Below are 14,937 nucleotides of genomic sequence, written 5' to 3'. Positions count from 1 at the left end.
TTTTTTGTCCAAAAAAATACCAAAACATAACCACAATGGTCATGAGTCTTTGTTTAATGGTAGTTAGCAGGAGCATTTCAGATCCAGCATCCCAGCAAATGAACATAATGGGCCTGAATTACTAAAGGTTTGCGTTCCAACCTATTATCACACTCAAAGCTGATCTACTAAACGTGTGCAAAATAGATTGCCATCCATTCTCCGTCTGTCTTCATTAATAAGCAAAATAGATGCTGATCATCAAAACGCCCACAATACTGGGAGGAGAAAATGCAAATATAATTATTTAGCACGCGCAATGTAATGCATCATTATTCATCGCTGTTTTGCGAGAACTACTTATCGTTTTACTTACGTGTCAAAAGGACATGCAAACTGACAGTTACATACAGTGGGGCAAAAAAGTATTTAGTCAGCCACCGATTGTCCAAGTTCTCCCACTTAAAATGATGACAGAGGTCTGTAATTTTCATCATAGGTACACTTCAACTGTGAGAGACAGAATGTGAAAAAAAAATCCAGGAATTCACTTTGTAGCAATTTTAAAGAATTTATTTGTAAATTATGGTGGAAAATAAGTATTTGGTCAACCATTCAAAGCTCTCACTGATGGAAGAAGGTTTTGGCTCAAAATCTCACGATACATGGCCCCATTCATTCTTTCCTTAACACGGATCAATCGTCCTGTCCCCTTAGCAGAAAAACAGCCCCAAAGCATGATGTTTCCACCCCCATGCTTCACAGTAGGTGTGGTGTTCTTGGGATGCAACTCAGTATTATTCTTCCTCCAAACACGACGAGTTGAGTTTATACCAAAAAGTTCTATTTTGGTTTCATCTGACCACATGACATTGCCCCAATCCTCTGCTGTATCATCCATGTATCCATTTTGCTATAAACTCAAACTCGTTTGCACTTGCACTTGCATGGCTTAATCTTTGAGACAAGCAAAGGCTACTGGCAGGGTCAACCAGGTCAACCCTTGATGCTGAGTGCCAAGCAGGGAAAAATGCTGGTATGAGCTTTTAAACATAACCCGTTAACTGCTGCCAATCAAATGGTGAATAAGATACTCTATAGCATGGGTGTCAAACTGGCCCGCGGGCCAAAATTGGCCCGCCGTGTAATTCAATTTGGCCCTTGAGGCAATATCAATTTGGCATTAGAGCTGGCCCGCCAACGTTATACAGTGCCGCTGTAACACCGCATTCACCTCTAATACTCATACTTGCCAAACCTCCTAATTTTCCCGGTAGACTCCCGAAGTTCAGTGCCCCTCCCGAAAATCTCCCGTGGCAACCATTCTCACGAATTATCACCGATTTCCACCTGGAGAACTATATTGGGGGCGTGCATTTAAGGCACTGTCTTTAGCGTTCTCTACAACCTGTCGTCACGTCCGCTTTTCCTCCATACTAGCAGCGTGTCACATAATATTTGTGGCTTTTACACACACACACACACACATACACATACACACACACACACACGTGAATGCAAGGCATACTTGGTCAACAGCCATACAGGTCACACTGAGGGTGGCCGTATAAACAACTTTAGCACTGTTACGAATATGCGCCACACTGTGAACCCACACCAAACAAGAATGACAAACACATTTCTGGTGAACATTCGCACCGTAACACAACAGAACAAATACCCAGAATCCCTTGCAGCACTAACTCTTCCGGGAAACTTCCAGCAAACTTACCAATAATTAACGTTTTATTCATGCATTTTCTCTTGCTACTTCAAGGCTTGAATGTTTGGTTCATTCAGTATTATTTTATATTCAAATGCATTATTAGCCTGTGGAAAAAATGTGATATTTACCTCAGAAGATTGCAAATACAAAAAAAGGCATTACATTTTTATTTAAATTTTATTTGATATAAATGGGTTGTACTTGTATAGCGCTTTTCTACCTTCTAGGTACTCAAAGCGCTTTGACACTACTTCCACATTTACCCATTCACACACACATTCACACACTGACGGAGGGAGCTGCCATGCAAGGCGCCAACCAGCACCCATCAGGAGCAAGGGTGAAGTGTCTTGCTCAGGACACAACGGACGTGACGAGGTTGGTACTAGGTGGGAATTGAACCAGGGGCGCTTGGGTTGCGCACGGCCACTCTCCCCACTGCGCCGTCCCATCGATATTTTTTTAATTATTATTATTAGAAACTGGATTTTGCATGTCACTAAAGTTATATAAGCCTTGCTTGTTCAATATTTAATGCAAAACTTGTTTGGGTCCCTATTAAAAGGTTAATTTGTTCAACTTTGGCCCGCGGGCTTTGTTCCGTTAAAAATTTTGGCCCATCTGTATTTGAGTTTGACACCCCTGCTCTATAGGGTTCATATAATTATAAATCTGACTGTGATGAAGTCAGTGCCTCACCAGCCATGAACCTTACTGTACGTCACTGATATACATAAGGTTTTACTACTTACGTATAAAATACTACACGGTCTAGCTCCATCCTATCTTGCCGATTGTATTGTACCATTTGTCCCGGCAAGAAATCTGCGTTCAAAGGACTCCGGCTTATTAGTGATTCCCAAAGCCCAAAAAAAGTCTGCGGGCTATAGAGCGTTTTCCGTTTGGGCTCCAGTACTCTGGAATGCCCTCCCGGTAACAGTTCGAGATGCCACCTCAGTAGAAGCATTTAAGTCTCACCTTAAAACTCATTTGTATACTCTAGCCTTTAAATAGACTCCCTTTTTAGACCAGTTGATCTGCCGTTTCTTTTCTTTTTCTTCTATGTCCCACTCTCCCTTGTGGAGGGGGTCCGGTCCGATCCGGTGGCCATGTACTTCTTGCCTGTGTATCGGCTGGGGACATCTCTGCGCTGCTGATCCGCCTCCGCTTGGGAGGGTTTCCTGCTGGCTCCGCTGTGAACGGGACTCTCGCTGCTGTGTTGGATCCGCTTTGGACTGGACTCTCGCGACTGTGTTGGATCCATTGTGGATTGAACTTTCACAGTATCATGTTAGACCAGCTCGACATCCATTGCTTTCCTCCTCTCCAAGGTTCTCATAGTCATTGTCACCGACGTCCCACTGGGTCATTTTTGTCACCGATGTCCCACTGAGTGTGAGTTTTCCTTGCCCTTATGTGGGCCTACCGAGGATGTCGTGGTGGTTTGTGCAGCCCTTTGAGACACTAGTGAGTTAGGGCTATATAAGTAATCATTGATTGATTGATATATACACACACACACACACATATATATATATATACACACATATATGTATATATGTATATATGTATATATATATATATATATATATATATATATATATATATATATACACACACACACACATGTTTATATACACACACATACATACATACATACATACATATATATAATAGAAAGTACTTTATTGATCCCTGGGGGAAATTCAGAAAGGGAGTGCATTATATATACGTGGGCAGTACTGTTAAAAAAAATACAAAATAAAAAAAAAAAATATATATATATATATATATATATATATATATATATATATATATATATAATGCACTCCCTTATGAGTTGAGAGCTGCCCCTTTTTAAAAAGACAGTTAAAACAACGTTAGTTTAAGTCAGCATTGGAATTGGGGGTTGAATCACCAAAAATGTAAAATGATTCCTGGGCGCGGCCACCGCTCCTGCTCACTGCTCCCCTCACCTCCCAGGGGGTGAGGGTGATGGGTCAAATGCAGGGGATAATCTTACCACACCGTGTGTGTGTGTGTGTGTGTGTGTGTGTGTGTGTGTGTGTGTGTGTGTGTGTGTGTGTGTGTGTGTGTGTGTGTGTGTGAATCATTTGTACTTTAACTTTAATTACAGTAACATTCCGTTTTAATTTCTTATAATTGTATATATTATTCATTTTTTTATTACTACTATTATCATTCTTATAATTGTATTTGCAATGTATCATGCTTATTTTGATTGTACTGTTTGTATTTCAACCATGTGAAGCACTCTGTGAGCTCTCTCCTACTGAGAAGTGCAATGTATGGTAAACAAAATGTATTTACCGTCTTACCTAAAACTTTTTAAATGTTCTTGCGTTAGTGACACACTGTAATTTAAGAGACTTTACTCACCAGGTACATTTGTTCCAGCTTCCCTGACATGACAGATGCTTTCTTCTCGGTCTGCTTCTCTGGGTCCTCCAATTTCTCCGTAGTAAAGCGCAATAATTAGTTCTAAAATCCGGATGAACATGGGAAGTTGTTGATCTGTAATTGATAACTTCAGGCTATCCACCATGGTTTGGATCTGAGGAGACAGAACAAAAAAAGACAAAAATTATGGTTTCAATCAGGGGTGTCGAACTTATTTTAGCTCATGGGCCGCATGGAGGAACATTTATTTCCACGTGGGCAGGACTGTTAAAATCATGGCATTAAAACTTAAAAATAACGACAACTTCAGATGTTTTTCATTGTCTTACTTTGGCCAAAAATAGATCAAGCACATTTTGAAAGTCTACATATTACAAAAAATCCTTTTGGCAAAACACTTCGAATTAGTTTAAAATTCTGAGGAAAAAATTAATGCAGTTTCAAAACACCATGAAGAACACAATGAACTTAGACTTTGTCTCAGTGTACTGTATTTATAAAGCCATTAAACTTTAAGCACTTCCTGTTTAGCATTCTTATGTTCGCATTTCACCATTAAAAACGTCATTTGGAAAAACAATCGTGTCCTCAATCCGTCGCATTGTTGACATCCATAACTGCCACAACACATGCATTTATTATCATTCAAATATTACAATTATAGTACAAAACGATTATCAAAATGACACCATAGCCGAAATCAAGGTAACATAACAACCAACTTAACCAATGTGATCATGCTGTATTCAAGCAAAAAATAAATTAGAACAAACGCAACAAATGTAGAAATACTAATTTTTACAATGGAGTTCAGTGTGTGCATTGTGCATTCAACCAATTGAAAGCGCTGCATGCATATTTTTGGAGCAGAAACTATCTCATAAAAACATGTATAAAGCATTATTACTGTTGAGTTGATTTGAGTTTGAGTTTATTTCGAATATGCAAGCATACAACATGATACATCACAGTGTCCAGTTTCTCTTTTCAACATGTTCGAAAATGAGTAGGAAGAAGCAGAGCTTATTTAATCCTACCCCTTTTCTTTTACATAACAGTTGCTAAAACTTTTGTTCACTTCCTGTTCTGAATGTCTTCACAATATACTCCATATGTAATCACAGTAAAAATAAATAAATAATTGTTGAAGTAAGTTTTATTCCATACGATGAGATAAGTAAGATTATTTTGAGAATGAAATAACGAATGGGTGAATAAATTCAGAATGTTTATCATGGTTGTTCTTTTTTGTACTTTGTAAACACTTTAAGTTTGAAGAGTTTCTTAAAGTGGATCATATTAGTACATTGTTTGATTGCTTTGCTTAATCCATTCCATAGTTTTATTCCACATAGAGATCTACTGAAGGTTTTAAGTGTTGTACGTGCGTACGAATGTTTTAAGTTACATTTTTCTGTAAGATTAGATTTCTCCTCTTTTGTTGAGAAGAATTGTTGTACATTCTTGGGAAGCAGGTTATAGTTTGCTTTGTGTATAATTTTAGCTGTTTGCAAATTCACTATGACGTGGAATTTCAATATCTTTGATTCAATAAATAAAGGCTTTGTATGTTCTCTATATCCAACATTATGTATTATTCTAACTGATCTTTTTTGTAACACTGTTAGTGAATGAAGTGTACTTTTGTAATTATTTCCCCATATTTCTACACAGTAACTCAGATATGGTAACACTAGTGAGCAGTAGAGAATATGAAGTGATTTTTGGTCTAGAACATATTTAGCTTTATTCATTATTGACGTGTTTCTTGCAACTTTATGTTGTATATTTTTTACATGAGATTTCCAGTTCAATTTATCATCAATCATTATACCAAGGGCAGTCATTATACTGTGGCAGTCATTATGTCTTGTTTTAATTTAAATCTACTTACTTTGATGACAGATGGGATCTTGGAATTGATGTTGTCGTAGCTAAAATGAAGACGTGTTCTGAAGGAGCATTTGTACAGCAGAGGGTCCTGGTAGAACTCAATCTTGCCACTTGCATTCCGCTTGTCCAAGCAGACAGTACAATCGGCAAAGTTGATCACTTTCCGAAGAACCAATTCTGGAGCTGCAGAAAGAGCGGAGTAAAACATAAGAACATGTGAGTGGGGGAAAGATAAATGAAGGTAATGCCACATGGGGTGGGAGTGTGTGGGGGGGTCTTGTGTTATTTCGCCTTATCGAAAATCTGTGAGTACATTTTTGTAACCTGTTCTGCAGTACGACAGATCTGTCGGTAGAGATTTACTTACTGATCAACAGGTTACTCTGAAATACTCCTAGTGTGTTCATGTTGTATATTATTTATTTGGAGCCCCCCCTGACAGGGGCGACATACAGATAAGTAAAAGAGAAAGAAAGAAGAGAGCAAGCTCTGAGACAAGAGGCACGCGCCCATGACGTAGAAATATGGTCAACAGAGCACAGGAACCACACCCACAGCCAAGGAGGGACCCCTAGGGGGACAGGAACCCAACTCTCCCAACCAAAAGCCCCTATACACAGCGTGTGTAAGCATGTGTCTACAGTGGGATTAAAATAATATAACAGAGCAAACTCAGACAATGAAGGCATTTTTCTGAAACTCAAACTAAATTACTGAGTGAAAAAAGGTAGCATTTTGAAAAGTGGTGTAAAAAGTTGTAAAGGGTCCCTTCAGTCAGTCACCTTGTGTGGTTAAAATGCAGTCAGGTTAAAGCCCTTGTGTTAAATGTGTTGGCAGCAAAGCAGCAAGTCCTTCATGTTATGAATAATACTTTGTCAAGGCAGTTTTCACTACAATTTGCATGACTGCAAAAATACTGACTTTAGAATACATTTGAACCTAATCTGGAAGTCATTCATCTGGTAAAGATATTTGAATATTACTATAGAATTATTTTTTTCTCTAAATCGTTTTATAATTTATAACCTATTTCTAATGTGAGAAGCATTTACTTACCTGTGATGTCCATGAAGGCTCTTTCCCACAGATCATCAACAGTGAAGCAATCTGCTGATGTAATGTTGATTGACAACACGATGTCATCCTCAACGTATTTCAGTATTAAGTTGTTCACCAGAACATTCACATTATTCACCACACGTCTGATCAGGCTCTGAACATAACCTGAAACAAAAAGGCATCGGTTTTGAACAACACCCTAAGTACTCATTATAAACACAAGAAAATCATGACCGGTATGATGTTGGAACAGCCTGCCTGTCTCACAAACAGTAGTTATTCGCAAAGGTGTGGAAGAAGTCAGGACTCTGCATGGTCCTGTCCAGTTCTTCCACACCAAATTCTTCATTCCATACCATGTGCAACATCGAACAGACTAAACTGAGTTGGAAGCAAATGTGATGTAAAAAGGTATTAACATACAGAGGGATCTAATGAAATGTTAACATTACTTGATTTGTATTCTAACAGGTTTCATTAAACTTTACTTCTTGATAGGGGGGGTAATGTATATTATTATCGCAATAGATACTTGTTTTCTTTTTTTAATGAAGAAAAATTATTAAAATCCTGACTGGGAGTTAAGTGAAAAATGTGACATAATACGTAAGAAGATGGAATCCCGTTGCTGAACAAGAAGTATTGATTTCAAAAGAGATTATATCTATTTTATACTGCTTAAAGGAAAACTAGACGTTTTTTGTTTTGCTGAACATTCACAATCCCTGTGATAGACAAGAACACGTCTTTAACTTTTCTGTGTGTTATAAATAGTGAACACTTGCATGTACAAGGAGGCTAACAGTGCCAATGATGGGGATACTAGAGCTGCCTTCAATCAATCTGATATTCAACATTTTGATTTGAAGAAGCCTTATTTAACTACCAACCTCACAGTCCAATTGTCTGATAATAATATTCCCTACCCCACCGTGGGAGGGGAACAAGAACATTTTAATAATAGTGCTGGGAGGATGTTTCTACATGGGGGATGTGATTTTGGCTTGTAGAAACGCTACGCAGTTAGACACAGATCTCCGCGGGATGGAGGCGATCCCGTTGGGGCCCCCAAAAAAAGGAGGTGAGTTGGGAAAAAAAAAAAAAAAAAGATTGCTTTCATCAGGTCTGTTTTAAAGGGGAAGTGCACTTTTTGGGGAATTTTTCCAGTCATTCACAATGCTTATGTCAGATAAGAACACATATGTCCTCCTTTTTCGATGCATTTTAATTTATAATATATGGCAAGTACGACGTGGCTAACAATGCAGCGGCTAATGTGAGTCATATAGTGGGCCCTTTTAAAAAAAACATCCAAAAACTGCCAACAATCACTTTTAGCAGGCAGCCCTGGCTCTCGCGTGGACCCCGACTTAAACAAGTTGAAAAACGTATTTGGGTGTTTCCATTTAGTGGTCAATTGTACGGAATATGTACTGTACTGTGCAATCTATTAATAAAAGTATCAATCAATCAATCAAAACAGTAAACTGATTTGTAGTTTTGCCCGATACCTGGTTTATATTTCTACACTCAATCTATCTAAAGATTCACAGCTGATTTTTGTATTGATTCCGGGGGCTGCTACCAATGTTTTTTTTTTTTGAGGTGGAAATGTCGCAAACAAGATCTTTGTTTTGTTCATTTGTTACAAACGTATTTTTTACCTGTAATTAACTTGTAAATGTTAATGTAAGTGTTAAAGCACATCCATGTGATGTTGCTGACACCTAGTGACCAGTCAATATACACTACAACAGGGGTGGGCATTACGTCGATCGCGATCGACTGGTCGATCTCGGAGGGTGTGTCAGTCGATCTCAAGCCAGGCATTAAAAAATATACATAAAAATGAGCAATCATCAATCATACCAAGACTTCACTTTCGTCAGTTGTTTGACATTCTCGGCACCCGAGGATCTTGTGAGATGTCGCTGGCTGCTGCAAGCTCATATTTAAGAAAAAAATCACTACCAGGGCGGACGCAGAGAAACACATTTTATTTCTAGAGACTCCGTACCTACTGTCAAAACTCTAAAGACCGACAGCACAGTTCCTGTCTTCACCATAAAAGACCTGTTTCATCCTGCCTGTGCTAACAAAATAAGAGTCTCAGAAAGCTAGCGTGCACAAGCCAGCAAGCTACGGAGTTTGATGCCAATGTATTTCTCCCCCGCCCTCAGCGACCGCTTTCTCACTTGCTTGCCCACCCGCACACTCACTGACGTCACTCACCTGCTGCCAGACATTAAAGGGCCACACACATATGCTACTCTCATAACAAAGTGTTTAAAAACGAGTATGCAAGTTGGACAAATGAGAGGCCAAATCCAACCATTTTCATGTGGTATTGGACAGAAAGGAGGACTTTTTTTTTCCTCCATTTGAAAATGCGGACGTTATCAGCACCACTGTCTAATTCCAATCAATGCAAGTCATCAGAATCAAATACACCAACTTATATTCTTGTCTTCATGAAAGAAAGGAATCTATGTGTGTTAAACATGCTTGTATTATCATTAAACACCATTAACTTGTTAACAAAAATGTCTCTTTCATAAATAAATAAATATAAATTCTAAATAGGAATGAGGTAGATCTCCTCGACTTGGTCAATTGAAAAGTAGCTCACGTGCAGAAAAAGTGTGAGCGCCCCTGCACTACAACATATCAGCTGTTTATCTTAAAAAATTTCATCAATTTGACTACTAGTCGACAATGGGCAAAATTAAACCAATCAGATTCGACTATGAAAATCCTTAGTTGAGGACAGCCCAAGAGGATACGAGGGACGGCGTGGCGCAGTGGGAGAGTGGCCGTGCGCAGCCCGAGGGTCCCTGGTTCAAATCCCACCTAGTACCAACCTCGTCACGTCCATTGTGTCCTGAGCAAGACACTTCACCCTTGCTCCTGATGGGTGCTGGTTGGCGCCTTGCATGGCAGCTCCCTCCATCAGTGTGTGAATGTGTGTGTGAATGGGTAAATGTGGAAGTAGTGTCAAAGCGCTTTGAGTACCTTGAAGGTAGAAAAGCGCTATACAAGTACAACCCATTTATCTATAACGGCTATAAAGCTCTCTATAAACCCATCCATCGTTTTTCAAGCATGCTTAAAGTATATGTAATGTAACACAGCCACAATAACATGTAATATGTACTGTATTGACAAAGGACATAGCAACGGACGTCAACAACAGCAAAGAGTGCACATTTTGTGTTTGCTACTACTAATGGCTGACTCCATCAGCGCCTTGGAGCGTTACAATGTAGCACTATTCCTAAACTCTTAAAATAAAAACATTAACCAGTGGATTACAATATCTGCTCTCACTGGGATGCCATGCCGACTGATGGGCTCGTTCTTTCTCTTTCAGTACTTATGTTCTCGTTCAGGTGCTAAAATCAAAAGTAATTCTCGCTCTTTAATTCTTAAAAATGCTTCCTAACAATGTTGTCAGGTTTTATGCTGCGTTTCATTTGTTGAGAGCCATCCATCCCATCCATTTTCTACCGCTTGTCACTTACAGGGAGCCAATCTCAGCTGCACACGGGATGGCCGGGAACACCCTGGACAAGTCGCCACCTCATCGCAGGGCCAACACAGATAGACAGACAACATTCACACTTAAATTCACACACTAAGGCCAATTTAGTGTTGCCAATCAACCTATCCCCAGGTGCATGTCTTTGGAAGTGGGAGGAAGCCGGAGTACCCAGAGGGAACCCACGCAGTCACGGGGAGAACATGCAAACTCCACACAGAAAGATCCCGAGCCCATGAACGATCTCAGAACCTTCGCCAAATAGTATAAATTTGGTAGCATGTGAATTTTCACAGTTGACCAACTACTCGACTTGTTACTTCAACCTTCTGCTATACATTTGAGATGCATGATTTATAACCTAAAAATAACTTGTCCAAACTCAAATTAAATATAGCAGCAGCAAGAACAGCTGAAGTTCCTTTTTATTTTCCTTTATTAAAGGGATGGTCGCAACCAATGTTATTAGCAGCTCAAGCTAGCAAGTGGTTAGTAGCTAGCTACTCGCTAGTGGTTGGAATAGCCGTGTGAGCAAGACTAGCACTATTGCGACGCCAGCAAAGTAGGTCCTCTATGTAAACGTTTACAATAACAATGTTGCTATAGTTTGGTCATATGCAGGTTGTAAATGTAAACATAAATAATTAGAGGGTTGTTTATAGGCGCCCTCCAATGGGCTCACCACTCATGGGAGGGGCCATAGAGGTCGGGTGCATTGTGAGCTGGGCGGCAGCCGAAGGCAGGGCACTTGGCGGTCCGATCCTCGGCTACAGAAGCTAGCTCTTGGGAGGAGCTCAAAGTAAAGCCGCTGCTCCTCCACATCGAGAGGAGCCAGATGAGGTGGTCCGGGCATCTGGTCAGGATGCCACCCGAACGCCTCCCGAGGAAGGTGTTTAGGGCACATCCAACCGGTAGGAGGCCACGGGGAAGACCCAGGACACGTTGGGAAGACTATGTCTCCCGGCTGGCCTGGGAACGCCTCGGGATCCCCCGGGAAGAGCTAGACGAAGTGGCTGGGGAGAGGTAAGTCTGGACTTCCCTGCTTAGGCTGCTACCCCCGCGACCCGACCTCGGATAAGCGGAAGAAGATGGATGGTTTATAGGCGGAATAGATGAATCCCCATTACCTGCATTGTTAGCCGCATCATACTAGCAGTTTTTTTAGAATACAAGAAAAGGGAAAAATGAGTGTTCTTGTCTGACATAGGGGATTGTAGATGATTCCTAAAAGAAGTGCAGTCTTCCTTAAGTGTGAGGATATTCACTGGGATTTTGTGCTGAATAAGTTAAAGTAATACAGCACATTCTTTAGAGAAAAGGCTGTCTAAAAAGTTGTTTCGTCACACTTAGGGGAGCCACAAATCCCTACAAATACTCAAACATATCCATAAATATTGGGGAAAAGCCTTAAGTCCAAAACATGACTAAACTAAGTGATGATTCAAATATTGTAGACACTATCCTCCAAACCAAAGAACCAATGCCATCATTCCACCTGTGTGCCGTTTCACACAGTCAATGTAAAACAAACACATAAAGTTTGACCTTCATTTTCAAAGCGGAATGTTTATCTTCCTGTATTTTTATGAATATCCTAAAGAGAAAAATAGCTAATAACTAAGATCAACTAAAAAGTGCTCTTGATGGAGAATAATTATATGAATTAGCAACCTGTGCCTGACCGGACAAAAATTTCATGGGTTTGATGACTGACCATTTAGAGGCAGGAGAGGAGGGTGACGTAAACTCAATTTACAAACGTAACGTGTGTTTGTCACATAGGTGCCTTGCTGTGCCTGCCAAAGTTAATGTGTGTTCTGGCTGCTCCTGCGTGCATGAGTGTGCTTGTGGTTCTGAGGTCAGTTCAAATGTTGCTCTTGCATCAGCAGCTTGGAAAGACACCACCACTGTTATTTCCACTTTTGGATTAAATTTGTCCTCTGCTGGGATGTTTTTGCTCATGTTACATTTGTCTTATTCTTGCCTCACACAAAGTCTCACTATGAACTATCGCACTTCTGTGACCTTCCAAACCGTTGACGTGGCCAGTATCGATCCCCTTGCCAAAGATGGAAGCTGTTTCAACCAAAAGAATAATGATTAAAATGTGTTTGAATGACTTTAACAGGACAAGTCACAACACAATGAAAACACAGTTACATTGTACATTGAAGGTAAGAGATATTCTCTGAAAACAATATTTTAATTTAGAAGACTTGCCTCAAACAATTTATTTAGGGTTGTATCTACAAAGTCAGTTATAACTGGGGCTGGGCGATATGGCCTTTTTTAATATCTCAATATTTTTAGGCCATATCGCGATACACGATAAATAACTCGATATTTTGCCTTGGACTTGATACATATAATCACAGCAGTATGATGATTCTTTATCCATCCATCCATCCATTTTCTACCGCTTATTGCCTTTCGTGGTCGCGGGGGGCGCTGACGCCTATCTCAGCTACAATCGGGCGGAAGGCGGGGTACACCCTGGACAAGTCGCCACCTCATCGCAGGGCCAACACAGATAGACAGACAACATTCACACACTAGGGCCAATTTAGTGTTGCCAATCAACCTATCCCCAGGTGCATGTCTTTGGAAGTGGGAGGAAGCCGGAGTACTCGGAGGGAACCCACGCATTCACGGGGAGAACATGCAAACTCCACACAGAAAGATCCCGAGCCTGGATTTGAACCCAGGACTGCAGGACCTTCGTATTGTGAGGCAGACGCACTAACCCCTCTTCCACCGTGAAGCCATGATTCTTTATGTCTACATTAAAACATTCTTCTTCATACTGCATTAATTTAGGCTACTTTTAAACTTTAATGCAGAGAAAGAAATCACAACAAAGTCAATTGACAAAAAGTTTATTTATTGAAAAGTTATTAAGCAATGGCACAAACATTCATGTCATTTCCAAAACCGAAAGTCCAAGATTGTCAGAGACATTTTGAGTGTCAAATAAAAATGAGCTGCATAATAGGAAATCAAATAGTGTTCGTCCATCGCTACGTAGTAGGTTACTACTGACGTTATTAAATTATATTTTTTTCATGTGGATGTGGAAATGTTTGCCTCTGCATTTTGATGGTGTGGGCGTGTGGCACCTATCGGAAATGTTGATATGCGGAGTAAGCGCTTTTCATTCTGCCTCAGGTGACTTTTCAAATGATGCTATATATTAGCAGTAATGCTACTTTTTATAGCAACGCTTGTGCTGCATGTTTGACTTACTACGGTTGTCTGTTCGACATATTCCCACTTGAAGCCAAACCACCGCTAGACGATGGACCCCCTGCTGTTTTTCTTGGGAATTACTTCTTCCTTCATTCGCACCTTCTTTCTCTCGTATTACCACTCGCACGGCTTCGCTAGCATCACAGCTAACGTTAACCATGCTGCTACCTCTCTGCTCCGCGAGGGCGTATATGTTTGTGACGTATGACGAGACAGTATGTGACGTATGTAAGTAGGTGCGCTTTCTTTCTGTGAGGAGAGACAGGAAAGAGCGAGGAGAACCTGTAGTGTAATGCCCGCAGCTAAAAGCAACTGCATGAGAAGGTATACTCGAATATCGCGATATAGTCATTTTCTATATCGCACAGAGACGAACCCGCGATATATCGTGTATATCGATATATCGTCCAGCCCTAGTTATAACCATACAGCAGTTGTGTTGATTAGTCAAACCACCCCATAGCATGGTTGGGAGACAGGTGATATATTGGATGTGTCCCAAATCCATACAGGATAATAATAAATGATTTGAGTAATGTCAAAATGTGAGGTATTTGACTTCTTGTCACATGTGAGTAGGCAGGGCAAAGATTAGCCTCCATCATTGCCTATCAAACTGTTGTGGTTTCAAAGCCAAGTAAGAATCCAAACCTGAACAATACAGTCGGTTTCAAAGGTATATCACTAAGAAAAACATGTATTACAAAGGAAATTGACTATTTTCGTTTAAGCATTCGCCCAAGTGCAGCTGGAATAGGCTCAAGCACCCTCGCGACCCCGAGAGGGACAAGCGGTAGTAAATGGATGGATGGGGTTTAAGCAGTCATTCATGGGAGTAATTTTGGTAATTTCCAGACATTGCATCTGAAAACACTCCGTCCAAAGGAATTATATATATATTTTTTACCGAATACAAATTTATCCTAATAGTACACAGATGGACACAGTTACTGTAATTGGCAGAGATTTTGAGTACAATGCGAGCGTTGCATGGGGTCAGAGTTTGACGGCCCGGCTCGCCACATGAACTTGTGACAAGCATGGGTCCATGTATTCCATTTAAAGTTGAATTATC

General features: G+C 40.3%; 1 protein-coding gene across 4 annotated transcripts in view; it reads right to left on the bottom strand.

Moving 5' to 3' along the window:
* The window catches only part of LOC133562376 (intermembrane lipid transfer protein VPS13B-like), an 819,661-nt gene that overhangs the window by 781,749 nt on the left and 22,975 nt on the right, over positions 1–14,937 (bottom strand). For all 4 annotated transcript variants that reach the window (XM_061916537.1, XM_061916536.1, XM_061916534.1 and 1 more), the window contains exons 5-7: positions 7,076–7,243; positions 6,021–6,202; positions 4,106–4,280 (exon numbers count right to left, since the gene is read on the bottom strand). In XM_061916537.1, coding sequence (XP_061772521.1) covers positions 4,106–4,280; positions 6,021–6,202; positions 7,076–7,243 — 525 coding nt within the window. The remainder of the gene's footprint in view (positions 1–4,105; positions 4,281–6,020; positions 6,203–7,075; positions 7,244–14,937) is intronic.

Source organism: Nerophis ophidion, linkage group LG11 (genome assembly GCF_033978795.1).
Source record: "Nerophis ophidion isolate RoL-2023_Sa linkage group LG11, RoL_Noph_v1.0, whole genome shotgun sequence".
Lineage (NCBI taxonomy): Eukaryota > Metazoa > Chordata > Actinopteri > Syngnathiformes > Syngnathidae > Nerophis > Nerophis ophidion.
The sequence above is the reverse complement of the archived record's forward strand: the minus strand, read 5'-3'. Positions and strand labels throughout refer to the sequence as shown.